The sequence below is a fragment of the Carassius auratus genome, unplaced genomic scaffold (assembly GCF_003368295.1).
Source record: "Carassius auratus strain Wakin unplaced genomic scaffold, ASM336829v1 scaf_tig00038541, whole genome shotgun sequence".
NCBI lineage: Eukaryota > Metazoa > Chordata > Actinopteri > Cypriniformes > Cyprinidae > Carassius > Carassius auratus.
This window is the reverse complement of record NW_020526444.1, coordinates 14,417-38,638: the sequence shown is the minus strand read 5'-3', so window position 1 is coordinate 38,638 and position 24,222 is coordinate 14,417. Positions and strand designations below refer to the sequence as shown.

Below are 24,222 nucleotides of genomic sequence, written 5' to 3'. Positions count from 1 at the left end.
GGACTGTTTTCCTGTACCATTAAGATTATTATTTTTTGCATTGTTGCATTTATTTTCATGGCAATTATGCTGATTTAATTTCACAGTCGTATGTAGTGTCTGGTTTGTTGCATTTATTCAAATGGATTTAATTTGAATACATGTAAATAAAATAAATTCGGACATATATTTTATTGTGTACATATACATTTTTATTTATATATTTTTTTAAATGTATATGCATTTTTTTAGAGTGAGATTGAGAGATAAATGACACATACAGTATAAGATTTTCTAAAATTATATCAATTGTCTTAGATAATTTTATTTTGTAGATTAAATTGGCCCTTTTTACTGGACAAATTCAATTGATAGTTTCTATTATTTATTGTACAGAATTTTTCATTTTAGTTTATTTTAACTATTAAATGGGCAAATTTATATATATATATATATATACACACACATAAATATATATATATATATATATATATATATATATATACACACACATAAATATATATATATATATATATATATATATATATATATATATATATATATATATATATATATATAAATAAATATAAAGAGAGAGAGTTAATTATTTCTAATGTTCTAAACTGGTCCTATGCATTTAAATGTTATTTATTTGATTGTTTTTTGAAGTTTTTGGCCTGCTATTTCAATGTAATGTAAACCTGGAGAACAAAATTGGACTTTTAAAATGCAGCCACGTTTAGTCTGCTTGCTCTAATTGAAAATGGCTGTTTTTGAATGATTATTCCCGTCCGATGACGCCCTCCCCCTTCACATCTGGTTAATTACATAATCACATTCAGTTGTCTGGCTTTGCTTTCCTTCGAGGGCTTCATGACACAGCAAGTCTCGGTTGCCATGGTAGCCTCGCAATAGCAGACCCTCTGCAAGAACCGGCCCAGATCTCAATGAGCCCTTTGAATCAAACTGTGGAGATTTCCTGTCTATGTGGACATGAATTGGTGTTTTTAAAATGAAAGTTATAGCTTTTTAGGATCTTTGATGACCAAGCATTTGAAAAAGCTAGGATGAGCTAAAGCCTTGTACGATGCATGTGTGAAAATTACAGATGGCCTTAAGTCAGTGCTGATGTTCTTAGGCTCAACGCAGGAGACAAGCTGTAATTGGTACAGTGAACTGAATGATGGCTCTGTATTGTGATGGTGACCTGCAGGGTCTGACTGCACCACTGGAAGGTTTCGAGGCGAGTCGATTGGGACACAACAGTGGCCCATAGGAGGCTGAGACACAGACAGACATGATGAACAGAGCTAATTGGAGAGGTCTAGACTTAAAGGGGACCTGTCATGGAAAATAGGACTTTTCTTTCCTGTTTGCTCTTTTTAAGGATTTTGATGTGCTAGGCATAATCTGACAGATTCATTTTTCTTTGATTCCCAAATCATTCAGTTTCTTTAAAAGCTGTGCAAAAAATCGAATGCGATTTTCATGCGATTCTCATCAGTAAAGACGCTCCTGTAATTAGAAGTATATCTCCAGCACGTGTGTTCAGATCAGGGTTGCCAGGTTTTCACAACAAATCCTGCCCAGTTGCTTCTCAAAACTGGTCCAAAACTAGCCCAATCGCGTTTCCAGGAGGTTCCCCGATAAAAAAAATTGCTTTCCGGGGTCAAAATTTAAGTCTTATGGCATGGTTGCTTTGGTAAAATTCGCATTTTAGGGGCTTAATATCACAATATTGGTATTGTCGCTTCGACCCGCGGACATGAAAAACAATCACAGACTTGTATTTTAAAACTTATATTTTAACCCGGGGAAGCAATTTTTTATTGGGGAACCTCCTGGAATCGCGATTAGTTTTGGACTAGTTTTAAGAAGCAACAGGGCAGGATTTGTTGTGAAAACCTGGCAACCCTGATCTGAACACACGTGCTGGAGATATACTTCTAATTAAAGGAGCGTCTTTACTGATGAGATGTGCATGAAAATCGTATTTGATTTTTTGCACAGCCCTAGTTTCTTTTATTGTTCTCTATTTTGGAAAAGAGATTGAAGAAAGTGATACAAATTAGAAATTAGTTCAGGCCATCCAATGTGTACATGACTTTGTTTCTTAATTCGAACAAGTTTGGAGAAATTAAGCATTACATCACTTTCTCAGTGCAGTGAATGGGTGCCGTCAGAGGATCCACTGGTGAGCAAGTGATGTAATGCTACATTTCTCCAAATCTTTTCTGATTAAGAAATAAACTCCTCTACATCTTGGATGGCCTGAGGATGAGTGCATTTTCAACAGATATAAAAAAGATTTGTGGAATTTTTTTTTTTTTTTTTTTTTTTTTTTTTTTTATGTTGTGCTGTTATAGATAGATGTCAATGACTCTGTCACCTGATACCACTGCCTCTGTGTGCTGTTGGTTTGCCGTTGGGTTTCCTCATTAGTCTGGATGCACACAGGGAATGGAATCAATTAATTAATGCATTTGCTATGAGTTATTCATGATGTCGATCCATTGTGAGGAATCACCTCACCAGGTAGGAAAGAGCTCAGCAGGCTTTCTGATAAAAGCCAGTCAAATGGTGGAAAAACACCAATCATTTAACCATCATCCTTTGTGAGTTTAAAAGTCAGTCTTTATTTCCGTTTGTAACTCGTTATACTTATGTAATATAATATTACTGAGTAAAAGAGCAAGGAAAACGGTATAGAACAGGACTTGTTTTTAACTGTTGAAATGATTTTGATTGTTAAAGGTGGGCATTGTGTACTGGATTTATCCTTACCATGTTTGGTACAATAATACCTGATGGATGAAAACATCTAGACCTTCTTCAGTACTCATGAAAGTATAATTTTTCTTATGGAGAATACAGTATATATCTCTGTAAGAATAAAACATGTCTCTTAACCACACTGGATTGTCTAGGTATGCTGTGAAATGTGCTGTGTTAAAGGGAGGTGTGGCTCTAGCATTTTTGTGTGGGATTCTTGTTCTCTGGAACATGTTAGTTGAAGGGCTGAATGAGTTTGTGCTGATTGGCAGAGCACCTCAGGTCATTCACTGTGGCCCAACCAACATTGAAAGAATGCTGGCGGGTTCTTAAGGGTCAGAGGTCGCACATGCTCAAGATTACAGCTTCGCCGTATCCTTGTTATTAAGAAAACAAGGCCCACCACTTCTTGTCTATCCTTAGTTTAGGTTCGTTTAGATTCTTCTGAAGACTGCGGGGCTGCTGTGAAGTGTCCCATCGCAGTTGAAATATCCAGCAGATCCCTCAGCCATCTTTTTTCCCTCTCCGCTGCATTCTGTGGTTTGACATTCCCTCAGACATTCCATCTGTGGGGGTTGGACCGGGAAAGTCTGATCCTTCTAGTGAGGGGAGGGTTGTGGGAGGGTTAAAGAAAGGCCTGTTAGCATCTGCTGAAATTTCCAATGAGATGAATGGAAATGCTAACTTCTTTGCAAGTTTACTGTATATCTTTACTTTCTGTTAAGGGAAAAAAAGTTAATTGTGATTAAATTCAGATTTGTGAGAAGAGAAAAAAAAGAGAAGAATAGTCAGAATTTTCAACTCACAATCGCAAGAAAAGAAAAACAACTATGAACTTGAAATATTTTTTTTTTCCTTGGTGGAAACAGGCTTCTCTCAATTAATATCTTGCAACTCTGAGTTAACATCTTGCAATTTTAAAAAAACAATAAGAAAAAAACAAAAAAATAGCTTCCATAGCTACCAGATCCATAGCTAACAGCTAACATAGCTTCCATAGCTAACAGATAACTTTCAGAGAGGGGGTTGTTTGATTGTACACTCAGGACCAAAAGGTACAAAAGTTTTCAGTGTGGCAGAACCCTTTCAAAAGGGTTAATATGTACCATATAGGTTCTAATATGGTACTAATGAATAAGCTACAAAGCTATGCCTTTTGAAATGTTACTGCCTCAGTTTTGTACAGCTTTTTTCAATGAGTGTATGATGTTTTAGGTGTTCATGTCAACAGAGTGCTTGTCTCTACCTTAAAACTTGAGAGGGTTTGTTTTTTATTTCAGCCGAGAAAGGATCAATCCCCTTTAGATGTCTTGTCCTGCACAGCAAGCTTGTTTCATTTTTATCGTCTGTTCTTTTAAGCAGTCCTGAATCTTTTGCCTGAGGCTGACCGATCCATCCTCAGGCAATGGACTTGTAACAGTCGTATGTGAGCACAGCTGTCTGTCATACTGTCTGGACTGTGTGTGTTCTGTGTGGTCAGTCTTGTGTGGGACCCTTGAGCCTGGAAAAGGGAAGTGCCTTGCATCAGCAGTCAAGTTTATAGATGAAATAAAATAAAAGTGCAAAAGCCACAGTTATAAATATAACCCCACTCACTAGTGGTTAGCAGATGTTAATCATTGGAACATTTTGAGAAGGTTAGCGTTATATCACTTGCTCACCAATGGATCCGCTGCAGTGAATGGGTGCCGTCAGAATAAGAGTCCAAACAGCTGATTAATACATCCACAATACAACTGAAGTGAAAAGCTGTGTGATAGGAAACAAATCCATTATTCAGGCTTTTTAACTTGAAACTATTTCTTTTGTTTAAAATACAAGTCCATAATCCATAAGAAAACTTCCTCCAGTGAAAAAGTCCATCTTCTGTTGTCCTCTAACATAAAATCCACTCACATACTGGTCTTGAACTTTTCTGGACTGTTTTTGATTGTAAACTATGCTTGGTATTTGCATATTTCTCTCCTGATTCAGATTAGACAAGAGTTACAATGGAGACAGCAGTATGACAGATATTGGACTCATAATTTAGTCAGAAGCAACGGTTAAGTTTAAAAGCATCTTACTGATGAATTTGCTTTTATAAACATGCAGCTTTTTGCTTCACAAGCTTTCGATTGATGGACTGAATTTACAGTATGTGGATTACTTGTGGATTATTGTGATTTTTTTTTTTATCAGCTGTTTGGACTCTCATTCTGACGGCACCCATTCACTGCAGAGGGATTTGGGTTGAATGTCTGCAGGAAATGTCAATCCCAGTGCCCAATCTTTAGGGTGGAGTGATAGTGTAGGAGTGGAGATTAGAGACACGACAAGACATGGAACAAACCTTTCCACCAGACAGGATATGTGATGTGGAGTGAGGTGATATGGAGTGGAAAGAAAAGACTTGGTGGATGTTTTCAACTCTACAGACTGCTATCAATGTGTGTGAGAGAGAAATCCAAACCACTGCATACTCTGATAAATGATTTGTTGATATTACTATTGATCTGATCTTTGTGTCTGATCAGGGTCTGCTCACATTTATAGACCCATAGGAGGTGTTCAGACTTACTTTTGCTGGTCTTAGGTTTCAGTTAATTGCCATTTTAATATAATATTGCTATATCAGGCATGTACAAAGCCGAAGACCTGATGATAACTTCATTATCGTCTAGCGGTTCTTGTAAGAGCCTTAAGATTGGTTACTACTCCATGGAGGCCTGTTTGCTGATCTGTTCTCTGCCCTTTTCACCTCTGTCCCGTCTTTGCGCCATCACCTATCTCAAGTTCCTGACCCTGCTTGTCAGCCTTTTAGGGTTTCTTTAGCACAACTAGCTCTTTAATGTTAGTATGTGAAGAATTAAATGATCAAACTGAAGAATTAAGATGTGTTACTGTAGATCCCTGCTTTGATTTTATTGCCATTTTGAAGGGGAATAACAGGCTGGCTGATACTTCATATTGATTTCTTCTGGTCTCACTCTTTAGAAGTGATTTCACAAGTACTGCTTAAATCAATCTTTTGTGAAAGATGTTTCATAATAATTCTTTAAAACGTCAAGATTTAAACAGGTCTGTTTGGGAAATTGCCCAATATGAAGATATATATATATATATATATATATATATATATAATTTCAAATTAAATAGTAAAATACTGACTTACAATTGTCACATTTTAAATTAGTGTATTATATAACTAAAATGTATTTGTTTTATACATTTTAGTTATTTTATTACATTTATACATATTCATTCATTTATAAATATTCATTTAAATGTAAAAATTATTTTGAAATATGACCTTTATGGTAGAAGTACTGTTTCCATATATGAATAAATTTTATATTGTTCATTTTAATTAATTATTTATTTAATTAAATATTTATTCACTTAAATTTATAAGTAAACCACTGAAAAACATTACAATAATAAAAGAAGTACTATATCTCTACTTAACTACGCTATACCCGTGTTATTTTTCTCTGCCTCTCTTCCTTCTGTCTCTTTCTCTCACTTTTTCTTTTCCAAACGCACACACATGACGGACAGAGATAACAGCAGCCAGAGGAGACTAATGAATAATGTAGAGTCCTGTCTCTGTGGTGCCATTACAATCTGTTGAGAATATAAAGTCAATATTTATACAGTAACACAGCCGTCAGTGTCTCTTTCTGTATATGTATTTATTTTGCATATATATATGTATGTATGTAAGTCTTTTTACTGATGGCCTCACTTTTTTTATTAGACTTTTACTTTGTGTGTGTGAGGTGTGTCTGAAGTGCCTGTTTTGCGGCACAGACACGTGTGCTATCTTGAGTTACTGTGTTTGTGTCCTAGCATCAAGCCAAAAAACACGCCGTCCTCTTCTTGTATGTAAATTGGTTAATCATTCTAAAAAGGAAGTGACAACACCTCCTGTCCCACGTCATGAGTTCATAGAGGAACACATGTTGCTGTCATCATGTGGAAATCAGACAAAAACAAAAAATATGAATACTACCATCCATCATCTTGTTACACCTGTGTGGCAGTAACGTTTTCCTGCAGTGTAAGGGAAAAGGGTGTTTGTAACCATGGTGATGCCTGCAGACATATTCATGACTATTCATAAATTCATGCCCTCTGGCCTTCCTGAACACCTTACTTTCTCCTTGTTCCAGCGTAGCTCTTCTAACTGCTTTTTTGGTCCTCAGGTAGACTGATATCATGAATCCCACTCCTTTGGGACTGGTTGTTCAGTGTGGTTGGAGAGCATGGCCTGTATTTACCCCGAGGTCTCTAGAGAGCTGCTCCTGGTGGAAGTAATAGACGTACTGTATGTCTTTAGAGCTCTAAAAGTCCTGAGTAGACTCTAACAGCTGATGTAGTGTTCTGAAAAAATCTCTGGAGAAATCACACAAGATTTTAGGGAATTATTAATATGATCATTTATTCTTTTTATGTTTGGACGAGAGAGAGTATCTTAGCCTGTCATGGTATGGTTATCTAAATCAGTTTGTAGTAGTGTTTTTATTTTATTTTTAACAATATTTACTTATTTTTGTTCTTATTTACTTTAACTTGTTTTTAGTCTTTGTTATTATTTGTTTTATTTTGCTGTGTTATTTTTATTAATTAATTGATTTATTATTATTATTATTATTATTATTATCATTATTATTATTTATATTTGCCTTTATTTATTTTTTTAATTAATTTTTTATTTAAATTGTTTTGCTTTAAATTAATTTGTTTATTTTTTTTAACTTAAATTAAAAATGGAAAAAAAATCATAAGTAATTAAATCGACAGACTTAATACATTTGTTTTAAAATGTTTTCATTCTTTTATTATATCATATTATCATTACCAGATATAGCCAGAATTTTAGTATTGCTTCTTTGTCGCAGGAGACTGTATTTACATAAGCTTTCTCTCATTCATTTGTTTCATCTGCAGCATATCCAGATGACCATCCAGGCCCTCCAGGATGAGCTGCGGATCCAGAGAGATCTGAACCAGCTGTTTCAGCAGGACTCCAGCATTTGTCCTGGCGAGCCCCTGACCGCCGAGCTGACTGAGGAGAACTTCCAGCGGCTGCACGGTGAGCATGAGCGGCAGGCAAAGGAACTCTTCCTCCTGAGGAAGACTCTGGAGGAGATGGAGCTGCGCATTGACACGCAGAAACAGACACTGTGTGCCCGAGACGAGTCCATCAAGAAGCTCCTGGAGATGTTGCAGAGCAAAGGGCTGTCGGCCAAGGCCAACGAGGAGGACCACGAGCGGACACGGAGGCTAGCCGATGCCGAGATGCATATCCATCACCTGGAAAGCCTTTTGGAGCAGAGAGAAAAGGAAATGGTCTTGCTGAGGGAGGTAAGAGCACTGAAGGTCCTCAGAAAACCATCATACAACCAGTGTTGGGTATAGTTACTTTGGAAAGTAGTTAGTTAGGTTACAACGTTACCATCAATTAAAAGTAATCAGTTATGATACAGCGTTACCTATTCATAAAAGTAACGCGTTAGAGTACTCATGCGTTACCAAAAATTAAAAGCCGTTTGCAGCGGCTCACACATGATGACAGACACAGCCCCCGGCCCCTTTAAATGCACCTAGAAGTCGTGACTCCCGACAATGAATAACGTCATTCATCCGACTAAATTAACACTGCAGGATAACAATAACAGGAAAGACAGTCAGCAATAGGCTATTCCACATGGCGTTTTATTTATTTATTTATCACAGAACATATTATTAATCAAAATTCGCACCTAACGTTACCCAGCCCGGGTAGCCTAGGCTACTGTATATTATGAGCACCACAAGATAACTCCTGATTTTTCTTTAACTTTAAATAATGCAGTTATCAAAGTACAAGTATGCTTACTTGTAAACACAACCTTAAACAGGCTTGCAGATTTAAATCCATTTAGAAATGATGAACAACCAGCCAGCCAATGATCTAACAGAAATTAACAGCTGCCTGTCGAACAAAAATGATAACAAACCGAATTAAATCCTTCACTGCCACACAGGCAAATGACAAATCGCTTAATAGACGAACTAATTATTATTAAAGTGTCACTCACAGTCACAAGCCTAAATTCGCTTTAACACAGTCCTCTTACATTTACTCTTCAAAGTAGTGATTAAAACGTAGCGTTAAATTTGAGGTAGATTTTTTGGCGGTCGACAGAAGCAGAGTGTGCATTTTACCGTTATGTTCTTTTCTTTTTCGTTGACAAATTGAAAATAATGTGCGTACTTCCATAAACCAAACGCTGTCCTCTCTGCTATCTTGCCGGGAGTTCGAAAAAAAAAAAAAAAAAAAACCCACACACACACACAGGGTCAGGCGCAGGGCACAGACGCATCACAGCCATTGACTTTACGATCACAGAGCTTCGGCTCCGCTGATACTGTACATCCGCAGGTGGCACAGTAGACCTAGGACTACTGTCTGACAAAAAGCAGGCTGCAGTCGGGATTTTCCTTTCCTTAAAATAACGGATTACTTTTTTTAAAAAAATAACGAAGTTACTGATTACTTACGCACGAAACTAACGCGTTAAGTTACGAATTTCAGGAAAAAAGTAATTAGAGTACTCTAACGCGTTACTTTGTAACGCGTTACCCACAACACTGCATACAACACTTACGCAACTTTGAATCCTCTAAACAATCAACTCTCCTTTTTGAACATAGACGTGAATATGCACGTCTATGTTTAAAAAAGCTTATTTGGTTGTAATTTCAGATTATTGCTGAAGTGAAAGCATTTCAAAAAATGAAAAAGTTATAGAAGTTAACCGTAAAGAAAATATACTATACTAAAAACTAAAACTTTAAATATGTTATAGTGGTTATTTATATTTATATAAAAATATCTAAATAATAAATATTATAACAATTCTGAAATGAGAAAAGAAATCTAAAATGATAAAATCAAAGCCATATGTCAAACTAAATTATGTTTCAAATTTGAAGTTGATATCATAAAAATTGTGGTTCCTGTGAGATTTTGTTTAGGCGCTATACCAAAAATAGCCACTGGGTGACACCCAAACTCTTTATAAATATATTTTGTCCTGTATTTCCAGTATTTTCCTGTCACAATGTGTATACATTTCTTTCACAGTATTACTTCTGTTTTAAAAAAGTAATCAAATATGGAGACTCAGACCTTTCCAAAAATATATGTTTTGTCAAGATTAGAATAAGTTTTGAGTATAAAATATTGTATTCAATTTTGTAACATGACACTAGACATCGCCATTTGAATGACTGTTGTGGATTGAATAACAGAACCAAACAGCTGATTTGGGAACGATGCTGACGGCACTTGATCATTTATCCAGAGATGATACGCAGTAAAATGTTTTCATTAAGACTCCCAATCAATGCTGATGGTGAATCAAGGGCTCTAGATTAGTCATTTTAAACTGTGCCGGACGAGCAAGCTTACCGAGAGAGAACGACAGAGGGAAACCTGTTACAAATTGAAGGCATTGAACATTGTTGCTATAGAAACGGGAGAGACTGAAAAGAACATTGATGAAAGGAGACACAGAGGTTGTTAAGAACAAAAACTGTTAATGTGGCAGGAGACCCATTTATCACATTTAGTTTAGTAGTTTATCTCAAGGATTGAAGCTGATTGAAGTTTATTCAAGTTCAACTGAAATTCCCTGTCAGATTTGTCACATAAGTTGTTTAGGTTGTAATACTTAACCCCTAAAGAGAATTAGCTTTCGAGTAAAGAGTTCCTATGTGAATTTTCAATGGGCTTTTAGCATAGCAGTTATTTATTTATAAGTAAGATAAGAGACATTCATTCTTTGTTGTTAGAAATGTGATCATATTTTAGGATGAGTTGAATGTTGCTAATAAGTTGGACTCTCAGGGTTTGTGAGTTACTGTCCTTGATAAATCAAGCAACCTTTTTGTGCTAATTTGATATTTGTATCTTTTATGTTTGTCAGAATGAGATGTGATGATGTCAGGAGGGTGATATAGTGGTTATGTAGTTTTGAAAGGAGTTCTGTCTGGAATACTCTTTGTATTTTTCTCAGGCATCTTCTGAGACAGCCAACAGTCAATAGCTGGACTTTGGAGACAGTGACATCTAGTGGCCAGTTAATGAAAGGGCACAACTCTAAGTAGTCTACAGTAGGACACACAATAGACAACCTTATACATAAAAATTATGTGTAAGGGTGTGCAGGGTGATCAGGATTTTATTTATTTATTTGTTTAATGTCCACATAGCTTAATGCTTTGCTACAGACAACCCTCTGATCTTCTGCTGTTCACAAGATTGGGGTCTGTAAAATTCTTTATTGTTTTAAAAAAAAAAACTTTTATAGTCTTTTACAGAAATACAGTAAGAAAATAATGTTGTAAAATATATTATTACAATTTCAGAATGATTTTCCTAATAAATAATCAGAAACGTCCATCCACTAACATTTTTTTCTCAGAATTATTTGATTGATAGAAAGTTCAGAATAACCACATTTATTTGAAATAATATTTTGTGACATCTGTAATGACTTAACTGTCAGTTTTGATCACTTTAATGCATCCTTATAGAAGATAAGGTATTGCAATATGCTGTGGTCTCAGCGAGTTTAGTGCAACTAAATACAGTAACGCATTATTCAAATGTTACAGGTGTCGTGTGAGCTAAAATAATGAATTGGACCGAGATCAGAGGACCCTCCAGTTGGACTTCAGAGAATGGGGGAAATAAACGAATAGCCCTTCTTTTAATCTAGCGATTTAAAAATGTTCCTTTGCCAGCAAAAAATGGCCATGTCATGGAAAATGGGATTTTCCCCCTCTTTTATTCTTTTAAAAGCATTTGGTGCATTAAATAGACATACTGTTGCATTCACACTACAGACCTCCCTCCCAAAACCACATTTCAGTGCCTCTTCTATATTCGCCAACAGTGTTCATTTACTTACACAACTTTAAAGGTTCAGTGGTAAAAACAGCCCTAAATCTCATTTTGACTAATATTATAAGTGAATATAACACATCATTTTTTTTTTTTCATGATCAATTTTGATTTCAGCTGTTATAAAGTCCTAAGAACAGATAGTGATGTTGTAGCTCTTTTAGATGTGAATATTATTCAACAGTTACATTCCCTGAAGCATTGCTCTGCTTTCTATATGATTCCCACGACTCCTCACTTGTAGATGCATGGCTGTTTTTCCATGCATGTCTGTGTGTGTTCATATCTGATGGGTTTGGTGTCCAGACTTTGTGTTTGAATGATGAGTTTGAGGTTTTTAATAGCCCAGAGGGTGCAGGCTGGCCGCATCTCTTTGTGTTTGGTGGACGTTGCATTCACTCTGTTTGTCAGTTGCTCGGTACATTATCTTTTTCATTAGGGACTCAGTCATGAATAAACACTCAGACTGAAAATGTCCCTTCTGCATCAGATGCAATGATATCAGTGTGCTGAATTTACAATTTGGCTGTGTAAATCAGAAGTCTGGGTTGTTTTATTATCAGTGTTTGTGGTGCACATAATGTGGGGTGGTATGGATCCTCATCAGCTGATGGCTGCCAGTGAGGAAGCTGTTATTATTCTGTGGTTTCACCTTACGATCCTCGTCTCATGTTTTCTCCACAGGATCTCCACCGACGATTTGAGGGAGCTCCAGAATCTGCCAAAACCAAGGCCCTGCAGACTGTCATTGAGATGAAGGCAAGTGTGTGGATGTTTGTGTGTGTTTGGTGTAAGTAAATCCCAAATTCTAGTGTTTTTTTCCAATCAGGACTGATGGCTATAAAAATAATGTTACCTAAACTACTCTCATATTCCTGAAACTGCCATATTGGGTCAGTTTTGTGTTTGTACACTAGTGCTTATATTGTACACTAGTGCTTATATATATATATATATATATATATATATACAGTGTTGGGTATAGTTACTTTGGAAAGTAGTTAGTTAGGTTACAACGTTACCATCAATTAAAAGTAATCAGTTATGATACAGCGTTACCTATTCATAAAAGTAACGCGTTAGAGTACTCATGCGTTACCAAAAATTAAAAGCCGTTTGCAGCGGCTCACACATGATGACAGACACAGCCCCCGGCCCCTTTAAATGCACCTAGAAGTCGTGACTCCCGACAATGAATAACGTCAGTCATCCGACTAAATTAACACTGCAGGATAACAATAACAGGAAAGACAGTCAGCAATCGGCTATTCCACATGGCGTTTTATTTATTTATTATCACAGAACATATTATTAATCAAAATTCGCACCTAACGTTACCCAGCCCGGGTAGCCTAGGCTACTGTATATTATGAGCACCACAAGATAACTCCTGATTTTCTTTAACTTTAAATAATGCAGTTATCAAAGTACAAGTATGCTTACTTGTAAACACAACCTGAAACAGGCTTGCAGATTTAAATCCATTTAGAAATGATGAACAACCAGCCAGCCAATGATCTAACAGAAATTAACAGCTGCCTGTCAAACAAAAATGATAACAAACCGAATTAAATCCTTCACTGCCACACAGGCAAATGACAAATCGCTTAATAGCCGAACTAATTATTATTAAAGTGTCACTCACAGTCACAAGCCTAAATTCGCTTTAACACAGTCCTCTTACATTTACTCTTTTTTTTTTTTTTTTTTTGTTGAGGTAGAATTTTTGGCGGTCGACAGAAGCTTTTCACCAAAGCAGAGTGTGCATTTTACCGTTATGTTCTTTTCTTTTTCGTTGACAAATTGAAAATAATGTGCGTACTTCCATAAACCAAACGCTGTCCTCTCTGCTATCTTGCCGGGAGTTCGAAAAAAAAAAAAAAACCCCACACACACAGGGTCAGGCGCAGGGCACAGACGCATCACAGCCATTGACTTTACGATCACAGAGCTTCGGCTCCGCTGATACATCCGCAGGTGGCACAGTAGACCTAGGACTACTGTCTGACAAAAAGCAGGCTGCAGTCGGGATTTTCCTTTCCTTAAAATAACGGATTACTTTTTTTTAAAAATAACGATTAAAGATAACTGATTACTTACGCACGAAACTAACGCGTTAAGTTACAAATTTCAGGAAAAAAGTAATTAGAGTACTCTAACGCGTTACTTTGTAACGCGTTACCCACAACACTGTATATATATATATTTCATTTTTTTTTTTTTTTAAGAATTAATACTTTTATTCAACAAGGAAAAAATGTATTGATCAAAAGTGACAGTAAAGACATGTATAATATTAGAAAAGAACTCTGTTTCAAATAAATGCTGTTCTTTCTATTCATCAGAGAATCCTGATGCATCCAAAAATGCTTAATGCTTTCTACAAACAAATAAAAAAATATTAAGTAGCACAACTGTTCTCAATATTGATAATAATAAGAACTGTTTCTTGAGCAGCAAATCAGCATATTATAATTTTTTTCTTTTTTTTAGGATCATGCGACACAGAAGACCGCTTTTCCAATACGGAGATAAATTGCATTTTTATATTGTATATTATATTTATAGTGTTTTTAATTTGTTTAGACGAAATACCATAGAATTTTAATATAAGCTGTTTATAGGTTTTCAGCTACAATCAAGGTTCTTCATTGCCATCTATAGGTTCCATAAATAACTAAGAAATGAATTTAGAACCTTTATTTTAAAGAGTGTCTCATTATTAAAGTCATTATTATAGTCATGTTTCAAACCTAAAGGGAAAAACACGCTCTTTATGATAATCTGCCCCTTGATAAGATATTAAAAGTTTTGCAGCTTCATGTCCTCCATTCCTCGGCTTTGTCCGTCTCGTCCTCAAACATCTCTGTGATCTCTGCAGGATTCTAAGATCAGTTCTCTGGAGCGCGGTCTGAGGGACCTGGAGGATGAGATTCAGATGCTCAAGTCAAACGGGGCTCTCAGCACAGAGGAGAGAGAGGAGGAGATGAAACAGATGGAGGTCTACCGCAGTCACTCCAAGTTCATGAAGAATAAGGTAGAACCTGCGGCTCACGGGAATTACAACCATTTTGCATTTTAATGTGTGCAGGTCATGTGTTATTTGAACACAGGTTTATTGCTTTTGACTCTTTGTTAGGGTTGAATTTTACCAGACATCATGTGGTGATGCTAATATTTACTCTGATACTAGTGTTTTGGTATGGTGTGTATCGCAGCTGGTTAAAGGAGTATGAAAATACCTACATTTGGATGTGAATATATTGTTATCATTGCTAACTTTTTTGACGTTGCATTTTAAATTGGTTTTTATTTTTGCTTTTATAATCTTTATTTTTGGTTATTTTCAAATATTCTATTCTATATGTATTTTTAAGTATATCTTTCATAGGTTTATTTTCTATATTTAAATATGGTTTTTCTTTAGTAAACTTTCCCATTTAGTTCCCATTTAAAAATGTCCCAATTTTATTGACATTTAATTGCAGCTGAATTGCTAAATCATAACCTTGTGGCCTGTGCGGTGAATGCTGATTGGTTTGGTTGCTTATAACATCACGTCAACATGGATGATGTTTGGATGGGTGCAGGGTGTGCATGGGAGTTGCTGGCCTGTGATTGGTGGTTGATGCAGTAACAGCACCCTTTCCTAACAGGTAGAGCAACTGAAGGACGAACTGGCACAGGGCGAAGATCTGAAAAAGCAGGCGGCTGAGCTTCAACAAGAGGTGTCTGCCGTAAGAAACCCAGAGAACCAGCTTAGAATACGCACAGCTCTGCTTCCCTCACCAGAGAGGGCATCTCGACCCTTTTAGACCCCAAATAGAGATTCACGCTAAGCATGCTGACTGACTGACACACGTTTTTTTTTCTGTATACATTTCTGAAGGGCAAGATGAATATAATATAAAACAATACAATACAATACAATACAATACAATACAATATAATATAATATAATATAATATAATATAATTTTATTTATTTATGAATATATTTTTAATAAATTATTTATGCAAAAAAAAAAAAGATTTTACCATTCTATAAATATTATATTTTTTTTCTTTTATATAACAACTATCGTATATATTCATATTAATTACTGGCAGTGTTATTTTAGTAAATAGTATTTATACAATATTTATTAATGTTTTGAATGAGTTTTTATTTTTATATTTTCAGTTTTCATCTTAACTTAAGTTTAGATAAAATAATTGTTATGCACTTTTGCCAGTTGTGTGGTGCTATCGTTTTTTTGTCATTTTTTTAATAGTTTGTTTATATGTACATTTCAAACTTATTTCAGTAAGTTTCTAAGGCAAGATTTCTAATTGTTTCTCATATAATATTATATATATATATATATATATATTGTCACGGGAGGAGCACAAGACAGACACAGTGGGCGTGGCGTCAGGCCTCGGAGAGGCTTTTATTAACAGAAATCATAAAACAACAGGGAATAAAAGTGGCCAAAAGGGGGAAAGTGTCCAAAATAACAGGGAATCTGGTGTCCTCGTCGTGCTGCGGGGTTTGTGTAGGTCGGGCAGTGTTCATGGAGGAAGGGTCCAGGTAAGGGGCGGAGTCCGGCGGCCGCACGCGCTCCCCTCCTTGGTCCGGGGCGCGAGGGGCGGCGGCTTCCTCTAGCGGCCGCATCTCTCTCGTCGGCCGCGGCGCTGGTAGGGGATGGACGGCCCGGCATCCTGGCCCGTCGGCCGTGTAAACGGGTGCGGTTCTCCTCCGGATCGCGGGTCCGGCCGCTCACGTCTCTTGTGGCGCGGGAGTCCCTCAACGCACCCTTCCTGGACCCACGAGGACACCAGTGTGCATGCACGGGGAAGAGACCGGTCTCCTGAGGAGAGGCGCGTTGGGCTTTTAAACAGCGGCAGTAATGAGGCTCCACTTCCTTCAGGTGTGCCCCATCACACGCCGCCAGCCCTGACTCGTCCAGCGCCCCTCCTCTCACACACCCACTCCAGTCGGGAGCCTGGTGAAGGGCGGCGATTTAGGACGGGGTGCCGGTGACAATCAGGGAGGAGGCAGCTGACTCGTCACATTCCCCCTCCCAAGCGACATCCCCGTCCCCAGGGCGCCACCCACACGGGAGTGCTACCATCCTCAACCAGGCTCCAAACGGTCGGAGTGGGCGGGGCTTCCTCTCCGGGCGGTCCTCCCTCTCGCAGCGCACCAGAACAGGGACAGAGAAACCGGGTTTTAGTGACAGCCTCAACCAACCACAGGGTAAAATGACAATGGAAAAGTCACTTACCCCTTGTGTGGCTGGGAGGCTGTCCCCAGTTTTCCTCCGTCCCAGTCTGGGTTCTCACGAACGTTTGCAAGCGAGAGGGGGTGACGTCACCAGACGTTTCCCAACTGCGCTGTCTAGGCTCCGCCTGCCCGCATTCTCCACCAGTGTCACGGGAGGAGCACAAGACAGACACAGTGGGCGTGGCGTCAGGCCTCGGAGAGGCTTTTATTAACAGAAATCATAAAACAACAGGGAATAAAAGTGGCCAAAAGGGGGAAAGTGTCCAAAATAACAGGGAATCTGGTGTCCTCGTCGTGCTGTGGGGTTTGTGTAGGTCGGGCAGTGTTCATGGAGGAAGGGTCCAGGTAAGGGGCGGAGTCCGGCGGCCGCACGCGCTCCCCTCCTTGGTCCGGGGCGCGAGGGGCGGCGGCTTCCTCTAGCGGCCGCATCTCTCTCGTCGGCCGCGGCGCTGGTAGGGGATGGACGGCCCGGCATCCTGGCCCGTCGGCCGTGTAAACGGGTGCGGTTCTCCTCCGGATCGCGGGTCCGGCCGCTCACGTCTCTTGTGGCGCGGGAGTCCCTCGACGCACCCTTCCTGGACCCACGAGGACACCAGCGTGCATGCACGGGGGAAGAGACCGGTCTCCTGAGGAGAGGCGCGTTGGGCTTTTAAACAGCGGCGGTAATGAGGCTCCACTTCCTTCAGGTGTGCCCCATCACACGCCGCCAGCCCTGACTCGTCCAGCGCCCCTCCTCTCACACACCCACTCCAGTCGGGAGCCTGGTGAAGGGCGGCGATTTAGGACGGGGTGCCGGTGACAATCAGGGAGGAGGCAGCTGACTCGTCACAATATTCTTAAAGATTTATTTCAATGACTGAAAACCGATAATAACAACAATGGCAGTTTGTATCAGTCACATTTTCGATATTGGTGCATTTCTCTCAGTATTCTGATTCGTGGTCAGTCAGTATCGGTTTTTCATACTAATTGACCACCTTTTTTCAGCTTAAACAGAACTTGGAGAGGAAGTCATGGAAAATGTACTCTTGAACACAAAGAGTCGCAACACTTGATGGGAGGGAACAGTGGAACAGGTCTCGGGGTGGTGAAGGGAACTGCTCAAAAATATTCATCACGTCATCACAATAGTCGGATCGGTGGGCGGCAGCGTTCAGGCCGACCGGGTGAAATCCTAGGGTTTCTCTGATCAGGAAAGCAGAGTCTCCCAATGCTGTAGCGAAAGGTCGGATGCCACACTAGACTTGCACGGAGCTTTCCACCCGTCTTGCTTTCTTTTCCTCTCTCTTTTGTTTGTAGCACTGGTTGGAGTAGAGCAGTAATGTCTATGAGGCTTGACTCCTTCTCTCTCTATCACTCTGAATTGTCTCTCGCCATCTGCCAGTAGAGTTACAGCTTTAGGTCATGCTAACCTGCTATAGCTGCCCCAGTGAATGCTGGGAATATCAAGACTGTGATGTTTGTCTTATACTGCCGATGAACACTTCTTGTCTGTTTTATAGTGTCTTAACTCTTTGTTTAAAAAATTGTGAAAAAAGTCACATTATGGAGTGCTATGTGTCCATTTGTTTTTGAGCTCAATACATCAAGTTTTTCTATTTACAGGAATTGCTGTATGCTAAAATAACCTGGTAATGTGTTTTTGCAGTGTCTAGTTTGACTGGTATGTGTTTAGATTACCTTAGAACAGGTTCTCACTTGGAAATGATTAAATAAACCAAGGTTCTGTTTCATTCCTCCTGACCTCCAGAGGCGGTGCTTAAGTCCTAGTGTATTATCACAGCACCAGCTCCATAGGTTGAGATGATAATAATACCAAAAAAGTCACATGGTGTTGTAGGCTGAGCCTTGAGTATAATTGTGCTCCTCTGTGCAACCTGACTGCCAGTTGTCCCATCTAAGAAGGCAACATCACAGAACAAGCAGGTAGATTAAGCTCCTCTTTCCAAGACAGTTGCTGGGAATGTCAGAGATAAAACTGCCTTCAGATGCTCCAATTGCGTGCAGTTTTCCTAGTCCTGCAGCATTTTTTGCCAGTTCTGGCAGGCCGTCATGTCCTCATTCGGTCTGACAACACCTTGACAGTGTTTTACCTGAACCATCAAGGTGGAACAAAGTCCCTCAAGTCCCTGCATCTCACCGTCAAGATACTCACTTAGTCCCCGTGTAATCTATGCCCCTGCTTGTAGTGTCTCAATGGCCAGCCAGGCCTTGGTTTCCCATGCTCCTGTCTCTATTAGTGGACAGGCCATGGCAGCTATCACTTTGGAAAGACCTGTTGTCACAGATGGATAGTGCTGTTTGGCATCTGGATCCAGCCCGTCTGCAGCTTTGGGGTTGGCCTCTGGGACCGACTGTCTCTTAGCAAAGTGTGAGCCTGCTTTCATTCATACCATATCTAATGCTAGACCTGCATCCACACCTCAGTTCTATACTGCATGTTGGAAAATTTTCTTGTCATGGTGCGATGAGCATGGGTTCGAGCCTACATGATGTGACATTACTGGAGTTCTTGTTTTTGCAAAGCAGCCTCCAAGTTGAAGGTATAAGTTGCAGCCATTTCTACGCATCATGTACTATTTAATGGTTCCTTCTGTTGTTGAGACCAGCTCGTAACCCTCTTTTCCTCCATGGGATTTGCCACTTGTTCTTGATTTGTTTGTCTGCCACCCTTTGAGCCTTTGCAGAAAGCTGACCTGAAATGGATATCTTTAAAAACATTTTTTTGTTGTTGTTGTTTTGTTGGCAGTTGCTTCTGCTAAATGTGTGTAAGTGAGTTACATGCTTTGTCCATTAGTGAGTTATGCATGCATCGGTTGCTGGATGATTCTAGTGTTGTGCTATGACCAAATCCTTTTTTTTTTTTTTTTCTACCTAAAGTTCTGCCTCCACAGTTTTTAAATCAGTCAATCAATTTGGCAGGAGTCACACCAGTTAAGGGATCACCTCTTGTGTCTGTGCGAGCCCTGAAGGGCTATGTGACTCCTACTGTCCATCTTAGGATAACAGATCAGTTATTTGTTTGTTATGGTGGTGTAAGGAAAGGGACCGCTGTGTCAAAGCAGTGATTGTCAAATTGGATTTTATCACTATGGCTTACATAAAAAGCCACCACACCTATGGCATTGGATTTCATTCTACTAGGGCTGTGTCTACATCTTGGGCTGTTTTCAGAGAAGTCTATAAAGAATATCTGTGTGGCTGATACTTGGGCTTCCCCGTGCACTTTTGCCTGGTGTATTTTATATATTATTGCAACATATCGAGCTGGCTCTGTGATAAACCACTAGTCCTTAAGCACCACCTCTGGCAGTCATATGGAAATCACAGAACCACAGTTACTAGCGTTTTGTTCCCACGTCAGTCCTATGACTACAGATTTCATTCTGTTTTATATGCTTTTAAAACAAAACATTGCTGCATTTGTATTCTGCAAAGGTGTTTTCGGGGGAAGTTGTGTGGGAGATTCGACCAGAGCTTGGAGGTCTGGTTTGAAGGGGAGTTTCTGGAGAGTTTTCCACATACTTAGAGCAAATGTTTGTCTTGCACAGATTGACCAGGTGAAGCAGAATCTCTCCAGGAAGGACACTGAGCTCTTGGGCCTGCAGACTAAACTGGAGACGCTCACCAATCAGTTTTCTGACAGCAAACAGCACATTGATGTTCTCAAAGAGTCTCTCACTGCCAAGGAACAGCGGGCTGCCATCTTGCAGACTGAGGTAAGAGTTACGTTATGGCAATGAATTGGCATTGTATGGTTAGATAAAAAAAAATATCTAATATTTGTGCAATCTATATCTTTTAAGTTCTCAATAGATCCCTTTTATACCAAATCAGCTTTCAAGAAAGATATTTAGTAGGAGAATTATGTCATAACTGAATAAAAAATTTTTTCCCTATCCATTCTGAGTAATACTCTTTGCCATTGACACAACTCGGACATACAGTGGGTATAGAAATGAATCACTGTGTGTATATATATACATTTATATTCATCTCGGAGACGCGTTCTGTCTTTGTGCTGGCCAAATTCTGCCGTGTAAATAGCAAATCTGTCATGGTACAAGCGCAACTGGCTCTTAAAGGGAATGGAAGATGAGAAGATGAGATTGGTTTATTGCATGTTTCGCCCAAAAAACACCCATTACTCATTAAGAGAATAGGGACAACCCATTTAGACCATGTGCCCGGGCGCGACAACCTTTTTTTCCATCGTTAAAATAGCAAAAGTGGATTTTGGCCACGCCCTGAGTGCACCTGCGTAGTGTGCTTTACACTTTGTGTTTAGATAATTAAAATAGGGCCCTAAATGTTTTCCAGGCCCAGAATAGTAGTTTTCTGTACGAATGTATGGATATCAATGAATATCAGTTTTCTTTTTCAAGCTTCTGTTATGTTTGATTTCTGATTAAATAGTTTTTTCCAGGTTGATTCATTGCAGTGTCATACTGGTTTACAAAATGAACAAAACGGTCTAAAAACATTTATATTTAAAACTTATTCAAAAAGAGGGGAAAAAAATAAGCATAAACAGTTTGCAAGTCATAAATTGTGTATATGATCAAAAGACTACTTAATTAACTAGCAATACTTAACTATTACAATACTATAGATTTATAAATAGTTCTATAAATACAGTAGAATAATATATAATAGAAAACATTGTATGTATATTATACTTGGAACATTAAAATGTTTTTTGAATTAAAATTCAATTTTGAAAAATTTAATTTTTCTTCATATTTTAGGACTTCATATTCTTTATAACTTTATATTCCATGTATGATGACAATATAGAATGAAAGTAATGTTTCTTTTTGTCCTTTGTCAATGAAAAGCTATTGTATTTAATATGGTTTTGAAAGACCATTAGGGGGCACTGTTGTATCAAACATGTTATGTAAAATTACAGGGGCATGAATGGCTTCTTTGTGTAAGCTTTTAATTCTATAGTTAGTCTATCATCATACTTTTTATCATAATCCTGTATTACCAGTGCCAGAATGTGATTCATGGAGTTTAGCTGACGGTTAATGTGCCCTGACTGGCCAAGTATTAGTGTGTTCCTGTATACACTGTCATGAATAATAGTGTTATAATGGACAATAAGTATCAGTTAATGCGTCTCCATGACTTTTGTGCCTGTGTATTTCAGGTCGATGCTCTGCGTTTACGTCTGGAGGAGAAAGAGGCTACGCTTAATAAAAAGAGCAAGCAGATTCAGGAAATGTCAGAGGAGAAGGGCACACTGAATGGAGAAATTCACGACCTCAAAGATATGCTTGACGTCAAGGAACGCAAGGTCAATGTGCTGCAGAAGAAGGTAAATGACAGTTTATACACAAACATTGTAGCAAAATTGTTTGTTACGTTGATGGTTTCATTCTCTCAGTAGGAAATAAAACACCATTAAACACCACATTTTTAAACATCATTAGCCCTTCAAATGGGTGTCAATTTGTCCTTCTTAACATAGATGGCACTGTTAGGCCATGTTTCAACATCAACATTCATTTATACAGCCCCTTACAACACTCAAGGTGAACCAAAGTGTTTTCCAATAAAAATAGAGCAATAAAAACAAAAACATTATTATTACATAAAATACACAACATTGCTAGATATTAAAAGCCAGTCTAAATAAATAAGTTTTAAGCCTATCTTTAAAAAGGCCCAGGTCAGTAATGGTGCATATATTGGGGGGAAGCTTATTCCATAGTCTGGGCCCAGGTACAGAAAAAGCCCAGTCACCCCATTATTTGTACTGTGACCTCGGGACTCACAGCAAAAGTTGATTTGTTGACCTAAGAGTCCTGTTTGGCTGACGAAAAGCCAGCATCTCAGTAACATAAGATGGAGCATTGAGAGCTTTAAAAACAAACAATACAATTTTAAAATTAACTCTAAAAGAAACTGGAAGCCAGCGGAGGGAATAAAGAATTGGGGTGATGTGCTCACATTTGCATGTGTTAGTTAAAAAATGGGCCACAACATTCTGTATCAGCTGAAGGCGATTGAGGCATGACTGTGTGACACCAACGTAAAGTGTATTACAATAATCTAATCTTGAACTGATAAAAGCATGAATAGCTTTTTTTAAGGTCAGAGTGATTCAAAAATGGTTTGACCTTGGCCAAAAGACATCTCTGAAATATATCTGCTTTAACCATGCTGTCAGTTTGTTTATCAAATTTCAGGCCACTATACAAAGTGAAAATAAAATAGGCCTGAGAATAGAGCCTTGTGGCACACCACAAGAGAGGGAAGTGGTGGAGGAGGACGATCCCCAATTAATACAGAAAAGGTGATATTGGTCAAATATGACGAGAACCACTGAAGTGCGGTACCCCGAATGATTAAGAAGGACTTCATGGTCCACTGTATCAAAGGCCGCTGTGAGATCAAGTAGCACTAGAATAACAGGGCACTTAGCAACGTTTGATGAGCTCTGGTGAAATGCACAAAACCAGTCTCACCAAATATGCCTTTGTATAAATTTATGATTTCTAAAAGCAGGGAAAAGTTGTGTTTGTGATGGCGATGGAGTCTCCTGTTCTCAGAAATGACACACAGGCCGTTAACCTCAGGGTAACAGCGGGCGCCAAGGGTTATACGTCTGCTCTGCATCTTTCATATCCATGAAACAGCTGTTTGCTTCTGCCTCAAACCCACGTTGGATATACAAGAAGTCGTAGCTGTTGCTGTTCCTGTTCCTGCCGACATCGCTTTTCATCGTCAGTATTTAGGCTGCAGCTTTGAACTTCATTTCACAATATACAGGTTTTGACAGAAATCAGCACACAAAACGGTGCCAAGTCAAAACTATCACTGACATGTTTCTAGCTTGTTGTACCGTACTCTTTGAGTTTGTCAGTGGATGATTCCATAGTGACTGGCCTTAGCTGGTCGTCCCATGAGGCAATGCTTCAGCGGTCACATCCGACTATCAGTTTCAGTTGCACTGTGATCACAGGCTGTGCAAACAAGCCCCCCATCTGCAGCCTCATTAATCTTGACTTAGTGATAGTCTGAGTGCCCAGTACCCACTGTGAGCTCACCTTTATTGGGAAAACAGGAAGTTGTGCGTCTGTCTAATGGACATTCCAGGGATAATGTTGCAAATAATGCCCCTAAGATCACTGTAACTTATATTAACATATATTATTTTACGACTAAGTTTCCTAAAAAAACAAAAAAAAACATATGGATCATTAGCTATTAGGTAGAACTCAAATATGTTTGCTTGAATGGTTAAAAGCTGTACC

At 38.7% G+C, this 24,222-nt stretch overlaps 1 protein-coding gene across 1 annotated transcript in view; it reads left to right on the top strand.

Annotated features, from left to right (window-relative positions):
- Positions 1–24,222, top strand: part of LOC113083508 (ELKS/Rab6-interacting/CAST family member 1-like) — a 50,173-nt gene that overhangs the window by 13,373 nt on the left and 12,578 nt on the right. The window contains exons 3-8 of the mRNA XM_026254560.1: positions 7,684–8,100; positions 12,374–12,448; positions 14,571–14,726; positions 15,346–15,426; positions 20,509–20,676; positions 22,113–22,280. Of these exons, the coding sequence (XP_026110345.1) occupies positions 7,684–8,100; positions 12,374–12,448; positions 14,571–14,726; positions 15,346–15,426; positions 20,509–20,676; positions 22,113–22,280 (1,065 nt within the window). The remainder of the gene's footprint in view (positions 1–7,683; positions 8,101–12,373; positions 12,449–14,570; positions 14,727–15,345; positions 15,427–20,508; positions 20,677–22,112; positions 22,281–24,222) is intronic.